Source organism: Ischnura elegans, chromosome 10 (assembly GCF_921293095.1).
Source record: "Ischnura elegans chromosome 10, ioIscEleg1.1, whole genome shotgun sequence".
In the NCBI taxonomy this organism is placed as follows: Eukaryota; Metazoa; Arthropoda; class Insecta; order Odonata; family Coenagrionidae; genus Ischnura; species Ischnura elegans.
Genome location: NC_060255.1, coordinates 67,839,037 through 67,853,227, shown reverse-complemented (window position 1 = coordinate 67,853,227; position 14,191 = coordinate 67,839,037). Strand labels below are relative to the sequence as shown.

Sequence of the window (14,191 nt, the reverse complement as noted above, 5' to 3'; positions counted from 1 at the left end):
GATGGAGAGATTAGCCGCCAGAGGAATAGAGAGGAAAGCTGCGTCATATCATCCCAACGGTTGATGACCTGTAATGATGAGTCAACATTTCACATTGTATAGAAACAGACTACAACGTGGCTGCCCTCAAGCAGGCTTCAAAAACATGTCTGAGGGAATATTTGTAACACGCTGGCATCTCACATAAAAGGAACCCTCTTTACAACCACTTTGAAAGACATCAATAAAATAATATGCAGAACAGCGGCCGGCAGCAATAATGTTCACGCCATTCCAACTGATTTTTGCCCTCACTTCCTCCATTAAGACCGACCCAAAACATTAATCGCACGGGGTAAAATAAACGCAATAGCCACTTCAGTGAAATAAAAATATCTTCTAAAACAATTTTCTATGAATTTAACATAGTTAAGGCAATTATTTTTGGGACGCGGTTAAATTCTTACATTATTATTTTGTTGAGATGACTAATGCGGTACTGAAAATTTTCATTTATATTTTATCATTCCGCACCACCTTGCGTCGCTTGCGAGCTTTCTTATGTAAGATCTGCCGTGATCTATACATTCATGCAAGCATTCCTTATGTACTTCAAACCACGAGCACGCTCAGATGCATGAATCCCACCCTAAACAATTATTGAGGTTTCACAGTAATGCAGAATGTAACTACTATTCTAACATAGAAATTGAGGATATGGAGTAAGCAGTTTGGCCCGTGGACTCAGCAACCGAAGCGTTCAATTCCACGAGCACGTGGTTAGGTTAAAAAACACGTCGTGCGTGATTTGTTTCCGCGGATGGACTGGATTGACTGCAAGGAGTACATATATTGACAATGAGACGAAAGCTCCATAAATTGACTACGATAACTTGATAAAGATTTAACGGGGGTACAATAATGCCTGTTCACCATTATAGAAGCTTGGAAAGATTTTTCCCGCAGACGTAATCGTTCGAACCTTACCTCGATATCGTCATTGACACTGAGGTAAAACGCTTCGAGAATTGGATGCTTCAATTCCGAAGGTAACGTATGTAGCACAAGATTCCCGATAAGTAAAAACAGAATGGCGATGCAATAGGGTAGTTTCCTTCATCAAAGAAAACGAATTGCAATGATTGCGATTGCTTACCCATCATTAGTGTATTCATAATATACAAATTATTTGGTTTTAGAAATCCCAGTTTAGACGAATGGCAACGGTCAATTTTAGCCTTATTTGAAATAGGCCAGATTGGCGCCAATGCGATTCCGTTCCACGTGACGTCACAGGGACCTAGTTTCTATACGAGTAGATAGGAGTTTTACGTTGTATGAGATTTCTAATGCATGCATGATGCACAGAGCTCAGGGAAACATCTCTTAATAATAACACATTAAAAATACCTAATTTCGGAAAGTTTCCTTCGTTTGATAGGGGAATAATAATCCTTATTTAAACCAAGCGCTACCAGCCAGCAGGGTACTCAGCTACCTGCTAGCAGCCTGCTCGTATCAGCGTTCAAGACTCGCCCCAAGGTCACCTCAGAAGGCGGCAGGGGGAACCAGAAATACGTCACACGGACTTTTTCCCATCATTCCTACTTAGGCGTCGCGTTTTCGCGCGCTTGATAATTTTCACATTTCGATTAATCGCGAAAAATAGATACCGTCGTTTAAAAATCTAAAAGTGTGAAATTCGTACTCCAGGAGTAATAATCTTTCGATTTAGGCAATAAAAAATAATAGGAAACCACCCAATTACCATAAAAATTGTGTACGAAAATTACTCGTAATAAAAACACCATAATCTCTTGCATAAAAATGTATTCATGCAAAGACCCATATAAAAATTTTAAAACCACAGCGGCACATCCTTCCGACGCCGAAAATAACACCTCATGCAATTTCTCATTTGTTTCCGTTATTAAAAGTATTTTATCTTCCTTTAAGGGTCATATGCATGTATACTTACGCATGCATGCGTGAGTATGCACATTAACACAATTGCTCTCGCAGTAATTCATACTAAAATGTGACGTACAGCCAACATACGTTCATTTATAAAACCTCCCCTTGCATTTCTTGAGGTTTTTCACAAGCCACGACGATGAGGTGGAATCTAGTGGGCTATTTCTGTCGTCGGCAGCATTTCCTATTCGGGGATTTTTTTCCCATTCGTGGGACTTTCATGGCTGCGTGGGAAAAATGGAAAAATATTCCGAAGAAGATATGTAGTCTCATGAATAAATTCGTCGGACTTTTTGAATTCATTTCGATGATGGTTCAATATGTTCTCCTATCTGCTCAAGAACATAAGAACGTGTCCGTGGGAAATTGATACGTAAAAATCTCCTCATTAGCGAATTAAGTGTGGAAGAATCAGGTAAAACCATGTTTACGAGTACATATGTATGTTGTACTCATATTCATGAGATAATTACTTTACCTAAATATGATATAGAAATTGATTACGTCGTGCAAGAGGCATGCAACCATAAATTTAGGCTATTATGTCTGAGGGGCCTAATTATAATGTGAGCAGTAAAAAATAAGATATAAAATGCTAATAATCATCAAAACAATATGATTATTACGGTTAAGTTTCGATTTCTTGTTGACAATGTTGAAAAATTATGATTCACAAATTAAAAAAATTAATATTAACTATGACGTAATGAAATATGTTACACTACCCACGCATCTAGTTTAGTTGTTACTACAATTAACCAGGCAACGTATGAGGAAGCTGCCATTTTCTCCACCAAGGCAGAGCGATTTAGTATTTTTTTAAATTAAAAGTGAGCGTATTATGGCACGGTGCCGAGTTGACACGCAGTGACCCAGGGGGGGAGGAATCCTTTTCAATGGCTTAGGATATAACACGACAATATTTTGAAATACCCTACCCACCGCGGTATATTTTACGATGATAAAAAAATAAGGGAAACAAATGCGATAAAGTAGAGACTCGAAAATTCACTTTTCTCAGGGATCGTAAATTACCACATCATATCAGGTAACGCACGGCGGTGGAAAAATTCACGCAATGGTCATCGGCGAGACCGCATGGTAGGCGTTGGGAAATCCAAAAGGGTCTGGGACCGAAGGAGGGACCGCGAAGAAGGCCCATGAGACCGTATCCTGGCGGCTACTGAAAACAGATAGTTTCTTTTGTGATTATTTTTACTTCATTTCGTATGATACTCACCCAACATGTAATGAAATTTAACCCTTAACCAGTGACGTGCAATTCTTTTTACACTACCAGTGACTTATTAAAATTATTATTAAAAATATTATATTTTTTAAAAACTTTCATATCCTCACCATCTACAGCCTCTTTGTGTTTCGCAGCATTATGTACATTAAAGATAACTTAGATACCTACCCCATACGATCCACCATCCACTCTCATGACACTAGGGCTAAAAATAGCCTAAATATTAATTACTGTAGGCTGTTTAAGACCAACAACCAGTCTGACAATTTGGGAGTAAAATTATTTAATAAATTACCCAGCAAAGCCAGATCAGTGAGCATCACTAGACTGAAAAATGTGCTGGAAAAGTGGCTGTGCAATTATCCACTGTACTCAATTCATGAGTATTTTGAGCTGGACTTTTCTTCTCTTTTATTTAAAATGTAATCTTTGTAATGTATGTGTTTCTAATGTTTTTTGATCCAATGTACATGTTTTGTATGTTTCGTTGTATCGAATGTTTTTATAAATGTGTTGTATACAACATCCGTGAGGGCCAATCCTCGCCGTGGATGAATAAAGATAAAGATAAAGACGTGCGGTCTGGGAGACCGCAGTAAAACAAAAATTCATAAAACGTTGCAAAGTCATTTTTATTGCTTAGTTTATTGTTTCACTGGCTTCTCAAATATTATATAATTTATATTTAATATTATGCATTCCCAATACGAACCAACTTTTTCAGTAAAAATTGTTATTTGAAACAGGATCAAAAAACTGATATCAAAAACACTTGAGTTATTATTATCGTACTTTTGGAATTAAGTACTTAATTATCCACGTTATGCGACTAAAAATGCTTCCTTACAAATTATTAATTGTTATCATTGTTGAAAAATCACTAGGAATTGTTTTCAACAACTTTTTGAATGATTTCCACCAGCATTACGTTTATTGGTTTTTCCAATTTAGTCACCTGAGGTCTCACAGACCACTACTAATATTCAGTTGCAAATTTTCATAAATAAATAATAACAACGTTACATTTTAAGAGTGCTATCCTTAAGAGTGATTTATCCATAATATTTACCATACAAAATTTACGATCGTGAGTAATAGCATTGAAAAGTTATGAAATTGATAAAACACGTCACCACGAATATAAATTTCGGTTAATACCCCTTATTGTAACTTATTTCTACGTGCAATTCGGATCGCTCTGCCCGTCAGCGACGTGCGTGGCGAGTTTTGTACACTCATTTAAATTCGCGGTGGGTGACAACACTTCCAGAGATCGACTGAAGAATCATCTATTGTAATATTAGTGTCGCCAACTGTTGCAAAACTGGCGAACTGCCGGCGATTACTTCCCACCATAGCGATGTTTTTCGAGAGCAGGAAAGCAGGAACCAAATGTAATGAAAGTAATAATGAAAATAGAAAAATCGAGAAAAAAACGAACACTTTCATAAGTCCCAGTTCTTTCCAATGCACATTAACATGTTCCTTCGCATGTTGTTCGCCATATGGAGTTTCGGTGAACTAAGAAGTTCGCTGAAATCAACTGGCAAATGCTTCCCTCACAAAACGAGAAGCATATAGCAAATCAAGACATTAAAATTCTCACATTGAACTCGTAAAAAGTTAAGTGCGTTTTAAATCGATTGGTTAATAAGCGCAGAAAAAAATAACGGTATCATATAGACTTACAAGTAACGCGAACGTTCACTAGGACCTAAAATCCCGATACATTGAAAGAATCCGGATATGGAAGGGAAATAAAAGTTTAGACCAAAAAACGTGTATTACTCTTTAAGACTCTCTCGTTGGTTTCAAATAAAAGACCGCCAAATTTTCCGTCTACATTGGAAGAGTTTGTAAAGTCATTAGTATTTTGGTACAATTGCTCGTTCGTGAAGAGCATATCATAGAGAGAAGGAATCGCTCTCGAGCAGATTAATGCCAATGCGCGAGGTTGAGGAATGCCTGAGAAGCGGTGACACGCCAGGCATTAATTCGTGACGTCATCAACTTATCTGAGAAAGGGTTAACGCCGTCGATTCCTCGCCGCGAATAGATCGAGAAGTAGAAGGCGTCGCATCGTATTGAAAAACAGAAATATGCGTGTCCCTATATATTTCAACCACTATCCCAAGCGGCAAAAAAAGAAAACTGGTGGACGAGCCAAGCATTATTATTTTCCCAAATTTTATTCCCATTGTTATCATGAACCCTTTCTTATTTTTGGGTGAGTGACAATTTATATAAATACCTAAGAGGAGGTACAGCTCATCGTCTATAAAAAGAACGCAACATTTTACCGACCTAAGTCGAACGAAGCAACAGGGGTAATTTTTTTAAATGAAAAAGTGAGTCTATAATGGGCCGAGTTGACACGGAGTGACCCTGAGGGGAGGAGGGGAGGGGGCGAATGATTTTCGGCTCGCACGTGGTGCACAGGCGGTGTATCGGGGTGAGCGTCAGACGGAGGCGTTGGACGCCGAGGGCGACGCCCACCGTCGAGGGGCGACGCCAAAAAGAAGAAACGCTCTCCCCTAGCGTCTCACCATTTCCTAACCCCCCATCCCTCCCCTGCAGGAGGAATATCCCAAATCAGTATGACAGCTACAGTGTGTATGGTCATCCGTGAACCAAATATGATGCACCATAATAAAGACATGAGTTCGCGGGTTCGAATCCCGCCTCGGAAGGTTGCCCCTATACAGGACATGGTTGTTCGATCACGTTTAACCGCTAAATTTGCCAAAACTTCCGAAGTAAAAGGCCAATATGTGCTGTTTTCGGTGGCATGGGAATTAATAAAATAAAAACATAAGATCCCCGAGTTACGATGGGTCCGCCATACCATCTGAGCCGATTTAGCGAGCGCTTTTTGAACTCTGTTCATTTCGACGATTTATATTTGACTCCTTGGACGTTGACAACAGCAGCAGAGAAGTCAAGAGTGGAAGCATTCGAAATGTGGTGCTACCGAAGAATGATGAAGGTAGAATGGATTGACCATGTAAGTAACGAGGAAGTGCAATGAAGAGTGGGAGAAAAGAGAAGCTGCCTAAAAACCTTAAGCAGAAGACGGGACAACTTAGTTGGGCACATTTTGAGGCACGATGGCCTGATGAAGACTATCTTAGAAGGACAGGTGGATGGGGAGAAGGGCAAGGGACGGCCCTGAATGAGTTACATAGGAAGATTGTATAGGATGTAAAAGAGAAGAAATACGTCGTTATAAAAAGGCTAGCGGATAGGAGAGAGAAATGGAGAGTTGCGTCAAACCAATCTTTAGATGTTGACCGATGATAATATTCGACTCGCACAATATGTAATCATTTATTAATTCTACCCCTTCTTTGTTTATTAAATAAATTTCTATCATACAATCATTTACCTGCATACGCTGATGCTCTTTAAACTCGTCCGGAAAAATGCCGATTCAACATACGGTGGAATTCGCATTATGATCGGTCCTCCGGAACGGATTTATCGTAATGCGAGGGTCTTCCGTACGACGGAAATGCGCACGATTCTTCAAAAACTGCTACGAGCGAACAGAGAGTCAGAGCCCAGCTTTCACAAGGATTAGGCAGGGAGCCGATAGTGTCTCACAGGTCCGGTGCTAGGCTGAGATTAGTTGAGTAATGAGGAAGAGATAAGTACCTTTCAGAATAACACGGAAAATATCATTTAAAAGCCTCATTTCATTCCCAGGCTCAACTCAAATGATACACAAAGGAAGGTGCTTTACCTAACAGATGGGTACAGAAATTCGTTTTTTCCCGAAGAATTAAGAACTTTAAAAAATATGTGTCGACCTCAGTAGTAAAATCACTCTAATTTTTATGTGTTTCTTTTATTTTGTAAACAACTCGTGTTCTAAATCCCCTGTTGAGGCGGCTAGCAGGGTAGCATGTAAATGTACAGGCTTACGAGGAACGGGGGACCCTGGTTCAATTCCTAAGGGGCAGCGTGGCTGTTACAGCAACTGCCCGTTGCCAACTGCCCAACTGCCCTTGACATGTTCAAATCCTGGGGGTAAAATTATTTCCAGCGGTCGTGCGATCGCTATGCAGTTATTTCGATTAAAAAAATGATATCAGTATTAGCTGAAGTATATTGATAGATCCCGCAAACTTTACAATCTACAAGTGAAGCAAATTCGGTGGTGGAGGGTTAAAGTCCTCGCCTGCCAAACCGAAGGTCGCGGGTTCGAGTCCCGCCTGGGTAACTTACCCTTTCCCAGGGCATGGATGTTTGTGATTGTTAATGTTATCAACCCCGATGTAAAGGCCGATTAGTGCTGTTTTCGGTGGTGTGTAAAATAAATAAATAAATGCCGCACGGCCATAGAAAAAGATTTCGGAAGGTTTAGCATGGATGGGCCATGTATCTCGGAGGGGTTCAAGGAGAAGTGTATGATTTCGTTGGCTAGCATTTTGTATGGCTGCATCTCCGGTAGCACCTCCGTAAAATTTCAGAGGGGGTCGGAAGCCATCACCCACTTACCCATCCCGCTCACGACGGACTTGGGGAATGAAAATTTTCCATTTTCAAACTTTTTTTTACATCTGCCACAAATAAAAAGCTTAAATACGTGGGGCTGAGTCATTTCCGTCACTGGTATATGCTTTAAATTGATACATCGCGCATCGCTCAGTAAGTAAAATTCGCGCCGTATTTAGCCAGTCATCAGGTTAGGAGTAAGAGTTGGTTCGTCGCTGAAAAATGATACTGCGTTTTAAAAGTTACCTCCCCAATAATCCGTCTTCAGACCGTCAGAGAGCTTTTTATTCGTCAATTTTTCACCGAATGCCCGCCGAATATTTTAAGAATTTTTGTAAGACTGCTAAATAAGTAGACTTTGATCAATATTTATTTTTGGAAATAATAAAAAACGCCGACTGAAGGAAAATCCAAAATGATCCAATTTTTGTGGATTCCAATTGTTTTCATAGGTTATTCTTCCAGGAAAAGTGTACAGTGAATCAGGCCCGTGCTGGACCCCTTCTTAGGGCGGTGGACAGCCATGGCCAGAGGGCGCCAGCACTATACGGGGGGAGGACTACCGGAGGGTCTGGGGATATGGATATAATGATAAATAAATTTTGAAATTTAAATCCTTTCCCTGTTGAGATTGAATTGAATCTTACCAGATTGAATTATATTAATTTAATTATTGCTTTGTTTACTCAAGACGGTGTTAATTATGCTGATAAATGAGACATCATTGAAACCAAGTTAACTGCTCAATGTTGGTATTCTGACTGTAAAAGTTGTCAGTTTCGGAACAGGAGGGCGCCAAAGGTTTCCAGGCTGGAGGGTGCACAGGATACGTTCCGGCGTCCCAGCACGGGTCTCCAGTGAATGATTAGCACATTCGAGGCAACTGAAATCCAAGATTATTTGCGCCAGAGGGTAGGGCAGAGAAGCGAAGTAAGGAGAGAGTCCCAGTGACGGTATTGGCCTGATCTGAAGGAGAAAAACCTATGACAGTGGCCCCGACTCCATGGGGCTTGAGGGGGCCCGAGCCCCCTCAAAAATTCCTTATGGGTGTGAGGAAAAAATGTGTCAGGCTTGCCGATTTTCCCAGAGTGTCCAGATATCGAGATTCGAGTTATCAGGAATCTAATGTTGATCTTATGACTCTTCTAAAATGCTTAAAAAACTTAAAACTCACTACTTATAAAATTTCCCGGAGCAAGATCCCCGGTTTGGGCCCCCCAATATTTTTTGCAATTCGGCACCCCTGACCCATGACCACACCTTCTCCAATGGACTCCACTCTGCTTGACGAGCTATCAATACAAAACCCGAGTAGGAATCCTATTAAAAATAACTTCCACCGATGGGATCTGAACCGGAAGCTAACAAATAAGCCATCACACCAAGGGATCCACATTCTGCATACTTTCATAGTCAATTGCACAGGTAAGTGACCTATGATATATTTTTATGCATCGGTTTATCACAAACTGTGGAGGAAATCAAAGTGTGAGTGCGACTGAGCCTGTGAGAAAACCAATCTTTTTACTGTTCACTGCGTACAATGTCTTTCAATGTCAGTGCTTGTATGTATTGTGTTAACGCTGAATTTATGCAATTCCCTGTTCTGCCAATCATCTAGCAGCCTTCTCTTCCGGAGTACCTACCAGATTGCTTATTTTCAAAATCTTAAAGCTTGTTCGATACCCATTACTTAGACATCGCCAAAGACATCACAAACTTGCAATAACAATGAAGGTTTAATATATGGATGAATGAGGGTAGATTTTAAATTCAATGATCAAGTATGTGCAATAATAATGGAATTACTAATACTATTAAACACTACCAGTTAAGAATTAGACAAAAAAATCTAAGCTGTCAGCGCAGCTAGGAGGAACTGCTGCAGAGAAAACCAAATACTTTTGTTATATTACCCTCCACATATAGTAATTCATTTGCAGTGCCGGATTTATCAATAGAAAAAATATATTTTTGAAGAATATATTTTCAACTTCTGTTACTTATGTTATACATTACGTATCCAACAGTTTGTAAAAGTTAACATGCCTGAGGTAATATTTTAGTTTAGTAGTGCTAACACCGATTCTTATAGTCCAAGTCCCTGCATGAAATAAGTTACGAAATATTATACAGGTACCTGTCAGAGTGTAAAATAGACCTGTTGCCGCGATTTTTAACCGTTCAGTCATTCTGAAAATAGCGCAAGCAATCATATAATTTACACGGTACATTTATTTTCATGTTTAGCGTTCACGCAAGAGGAGGTTCTGCTGATTACAATTCATTAGTATTGGATTCTTGATTTTCGGGAACGCAAATGTTAAAGATTCCATGCGCGCTCGCAATTTATGCAAGTTTTTAGAGTCTTCATTTTTACAAACTACTGGAATCGTAAAAATTCGCGATCGCGAAAATCAAGGAGCTCAATGACAATGTCGCAAGAGTATAAACATACGAATTACCGTTTTAAAAGGCACATCTTTCCTTCCGGGATGGTTCGCGCGAGAGTTCGTGAAAATAAATTCGCAGAGTGAAAATGACTTTCGACTGTATTGGCAATAGCACTAGCGTATTTTACCATCAATTACCGTTCGCAGTTAAAAAAATATTCTAACGCCGAAGTCCTTGAGGACTCATGGGAATTAATGCGCATTGTAAAATGGTCTTTTCGGTTGTATTGACAACAACACTAGCGAACATAAAAAATTCCCATAAACACAGCACAACATTCTCCATTATGCATTATCGTTCGCGCGAAGGTCTTGCGCAAATTCATCTATCGTACAAAACAAACTTTTCGTAGTTTGTAATGGTAAAAAAAAACGAACCAATAACCGTTTACAACGCGAAATTTTACTCACACAAAAGTTGAGTGTTTGTCAAAGTTAATGCGTCGTTTTTAACTGTCGTTTTGTTCATATTGGCAATAGCCCAAGCGTAAACACAAATTGCCATTTCACATAGAATGATTTTTCTGATAGGGACGTGCGCGCGAAATTTTGTGAAAATTAATTGACCGCGTCAAACATCCTGTGGTTTTATTGACAATATTACAAGTGTAAGTACATATTTCCGTTCTACAACGCTCAACTTTCCTCACAAAATCGTTCTCAAGAGATTTGGTAAACAAAAATGAATTGCGTTAACTGTCTTTACGGTTATATTGGCAATACCACAAGCGTACGCACAAATTTCCGCTCCACACGGCACAATGGTCCCAACACGATCGTTCGCGCGAGGGCTTGTGCAAACTAATGTACCGTGTAAAACGGCCTTTAAAGAGGGTGGGTGTGCGACCGTAGATCGGAGCGGGCACGCCCCCGCAAGGGGAAGCATTCAACGAGGCGAGACCACCTACGCGCTGGACCTAGAGAGACGCGGGGGTAGTTGGGAACCCGATTAAATGTTAGCACGACACTCGAAGGGAAAATGCAATACGTTTCGAAGATTTCCCTGAATGCACATTAAATTCCCCTTCTTTTACTTTCTAATATATAGAAAAATACAATACGAATTTCATTGACCGTTATTTATCACTATTCCTAATGCTAAAATGAGAAAATGTTCTTCAGAAACTATAGGGACTCCAAAAAAAACACGCAAACTTGCGTTATAGAGTACAAAATTAGTGTGTTCTAGCATGAGTTAAATCAACAAGAGTAGAAATTAAATATTGATCTTGATTTTAGATTCTGTTGCGAGAGTTGTGTGCGATAACCGGAAGCAATTTGCTATCAATTCCATATTTTTCATATGAATACTTAAGGATTGTAAATCTGATAACCTCGGATATCCTCTTAAACACCTGCACCTTTTACTGCATTTAATAAATAATGCTTTTCAAGGGGAGGCAGTATGAGGTCCTCGCCAGACAAACCAAAGGTCGCGGGTTCGAGTCCCGCCAGAGTAGGTTGCTCCTACTCGGAGCATGAATGTTCGTGAATGGTTAACTTCTTACAAAATAAAAACAAATAAAGGCAAATGTAGGGCTGCTTTCGGTGGCATGAAAATAAATAAATACAAAAGCAGAGAGTCAGACAATGAGGCAACTTGGAAAAGTCACGCCGGACACTCACACTTTAAAAATAAACAGGACACGTCAAACGAATTCTGGTTAATCGTAAATTAAAGCCATTAACTCAATTTACAGTTCAGTCATTCTGACAATAGATCAATCATTCACATAATTTACTGCGAGCAATTTCACTCATTTTTAGCGTTCACGCAAGAGCAGGTACAGCTGATACGTAGCGCCTGGACTAAAAGGAATGCGAATTTAACGCTCAAATGGAGGGCGCTCACCTGCAGACGGGAGAAGCAGGAGGAGGAGCAGGAGGATGCGTGAGGTGCAGCGAGGCATCCGCGTCCCGACCGAAGACCGTTGGCATCTTGGCCGGCGACCCCACCACGGTGAGCAGGGCTCCTGTTGCCGAGGCGGAGAAGAAGGCATGTCGCTCGGGCGACAGCAGCAAATCCGGGGTGGGAGGGGGCACTGTTGCTCTCTCTTTCCCTTTTGAGTGTGCGTGTGTTTTGTGTGCGTACACGCACAGCGCACGCACTCACTCACTGGCGAAAGGGGAGGGGTGGGGGAGGAGAACACACGCGAATCGATGGGACGGCCATAGCTTCCCGTCTTCCCTCTCTCTCTCTCTCCCTACCTTCTTTAATACATTACTCTTGTCTCTTCTCGCAACACACCCACGCACACGAAACACGGAGACGAACAACACGCGCAGATGGGATTATGTAGCAGTAATGAAGGCGGGGGTGTTGCCGCCCTCCTCGCCTCGTTTGTTTATTTACTCGCCCGCTGCGTTATCGGGGCGGGGACGCCGCCGCTTGTCCATCTGATGATCATCGTCGCGAAGAACTAACCTTGGGAGGAAGACGTCCGGGAGCTGAGCGAGACCACGAGGCTGGAGGACATATTCCGCCCGCCGCTGCCCACATCGACCGGGAGAACAGTCCCCGCGATGGCTACCAACGGAGGAATCACGGCGCTTGAAGAGCCCACGAGGGAAAACACGGACGTGGACGAACACGGCACGCACAAGCCAACTGCTCCCCTACTGACTCGACACGAGAATGCGCACGGCTTTGGGGAAGCACGCCCACCGTGAGAGAAGGAAGAAAATCCCCCCGAGAGAGCCCGTCAAGCAGTTCCTCTTTTCTCGTCCTCTCTCACGCGGACGGGGGTCGACGATCGGGGCTCACCGCCTCCCTCCCCGCCATCCTCCTCCTCCCCCTTCTTCCCCTCCCCTCCATCGCTGACACACACACTGTCCCAGACACAACAGGCATGCGCGGGGGGAAAGCGTCCCCGGACCACCCGCCCCTCATTCTGCCTCTCAACCCCCTCAATGTACCGTAGGACGAGAGTCCTCCTCTTGATCGCCCATGATATGCGCCAAAGAGCGCCCCGTTTACATGCATGCAGTTGAAGAGTGGCTAAATGCCATTTCTTGAAACACCACCGCTAGTCGGCATGAATGGCAGAAAACATAAACCTGTCAGCGTCGACTGCCGCCGTGTTTTGCTCAATGTTTTGAAGGGCTTTGAGGGGGGCTGCAACAACGTAGTGTCAAATACTGTCACCTGAGGGAACCGTGAGCAATGAGCCGCAGCATGGTTACGATCTACGGTCAAGAGATGGCGTTAAGTTCAGGGGAACATCGATGACGGCGCAACTTTCGAAAATGATTCATGTGTTTACAATCTTATCAACCTGCGCAAGACGCGATATCATTGGAGAAACACCCAAATATTATCGATTTATAGACTCCCTAGGGCTTAGAGAGGGTTAAAGTTGCTTGTGTTGGTTGATTCGGTATAAAATTCTCCTATTGCTTACGGGCTTTGAATTGATTTTGGCAGACGGCAGAAAGAGAACAATAGTGAAACAAAAGGTAGGTTTTGGTCTTCAGAAGTGATGAAACCATATTCTAAAAGTAGGCTGAAATGTCAAGCTAAAAGATTATTTTTATTGGATATGTTGTCAACAACATTCTTTAGTTCTACTCGTTCTTCAGTTAAAAGATCCTTCCAATGAAAATTAACTAACGCTTACGCAAACTAGCTCACAGTTATCAAAGGCAGAGCATTCTCCAAAAATTCACCACTATACAAAATACCAAATTATCAATATTTGTGACAGAAAAATCTTGGCGCATAATTCATCCACGCAGTATTTACTGACACAACCAAGCAAGATTCCGAAGGGTATCCGTCATTTTCAGGGCATCGAATGGCTATAAAGCACCCAAAAGCGCGTTTTATGTGTATGCGATTCGTAAGGGTGAGAAGGACGAATTAGGAGTAGGAATGAGTAGAGGAAATGTGAGGAAAGTGAATTGAAGGATTATGTTAATGCAAACCCAAACAACCGGGCCAAAACAAAACTTACGCAAATGCAAAATAACTGATATGTATGGTATATTGTTTCTCGGTCAGACGAAATAGGAGGTAGATTGACAACTCATGGTTAGT

General features: G+C 41.5%; 1 protein-coding gene across 1 annotated transcript in view; it reads right to left on the bottom strand.

The window, feature by feature from the left end:
• LOC124166514 (tyrosine-protein kinase transmembrane receptor Ror) overlaps positions 1-12,924 on the bottom strand; it is a 122,033-nt gene extending 109,109 nt beyond the window's left edge. Inside the window, exon 1 of the mRNA XM_046544057.1 lies at positions 12,008-12,924. Coding sequence (XP_046400013.1) covers positions 12,008-12,155 — 148 coding nt within the window. The 5' untranslated portion in view covers positions 12,156-12,924. The remainder of the gene's footprint in view (positions 1-12,007) is intronic.
• Between the last annotated feature and the right edge of the window lie 1,267 nt (positions 12,925-14,191).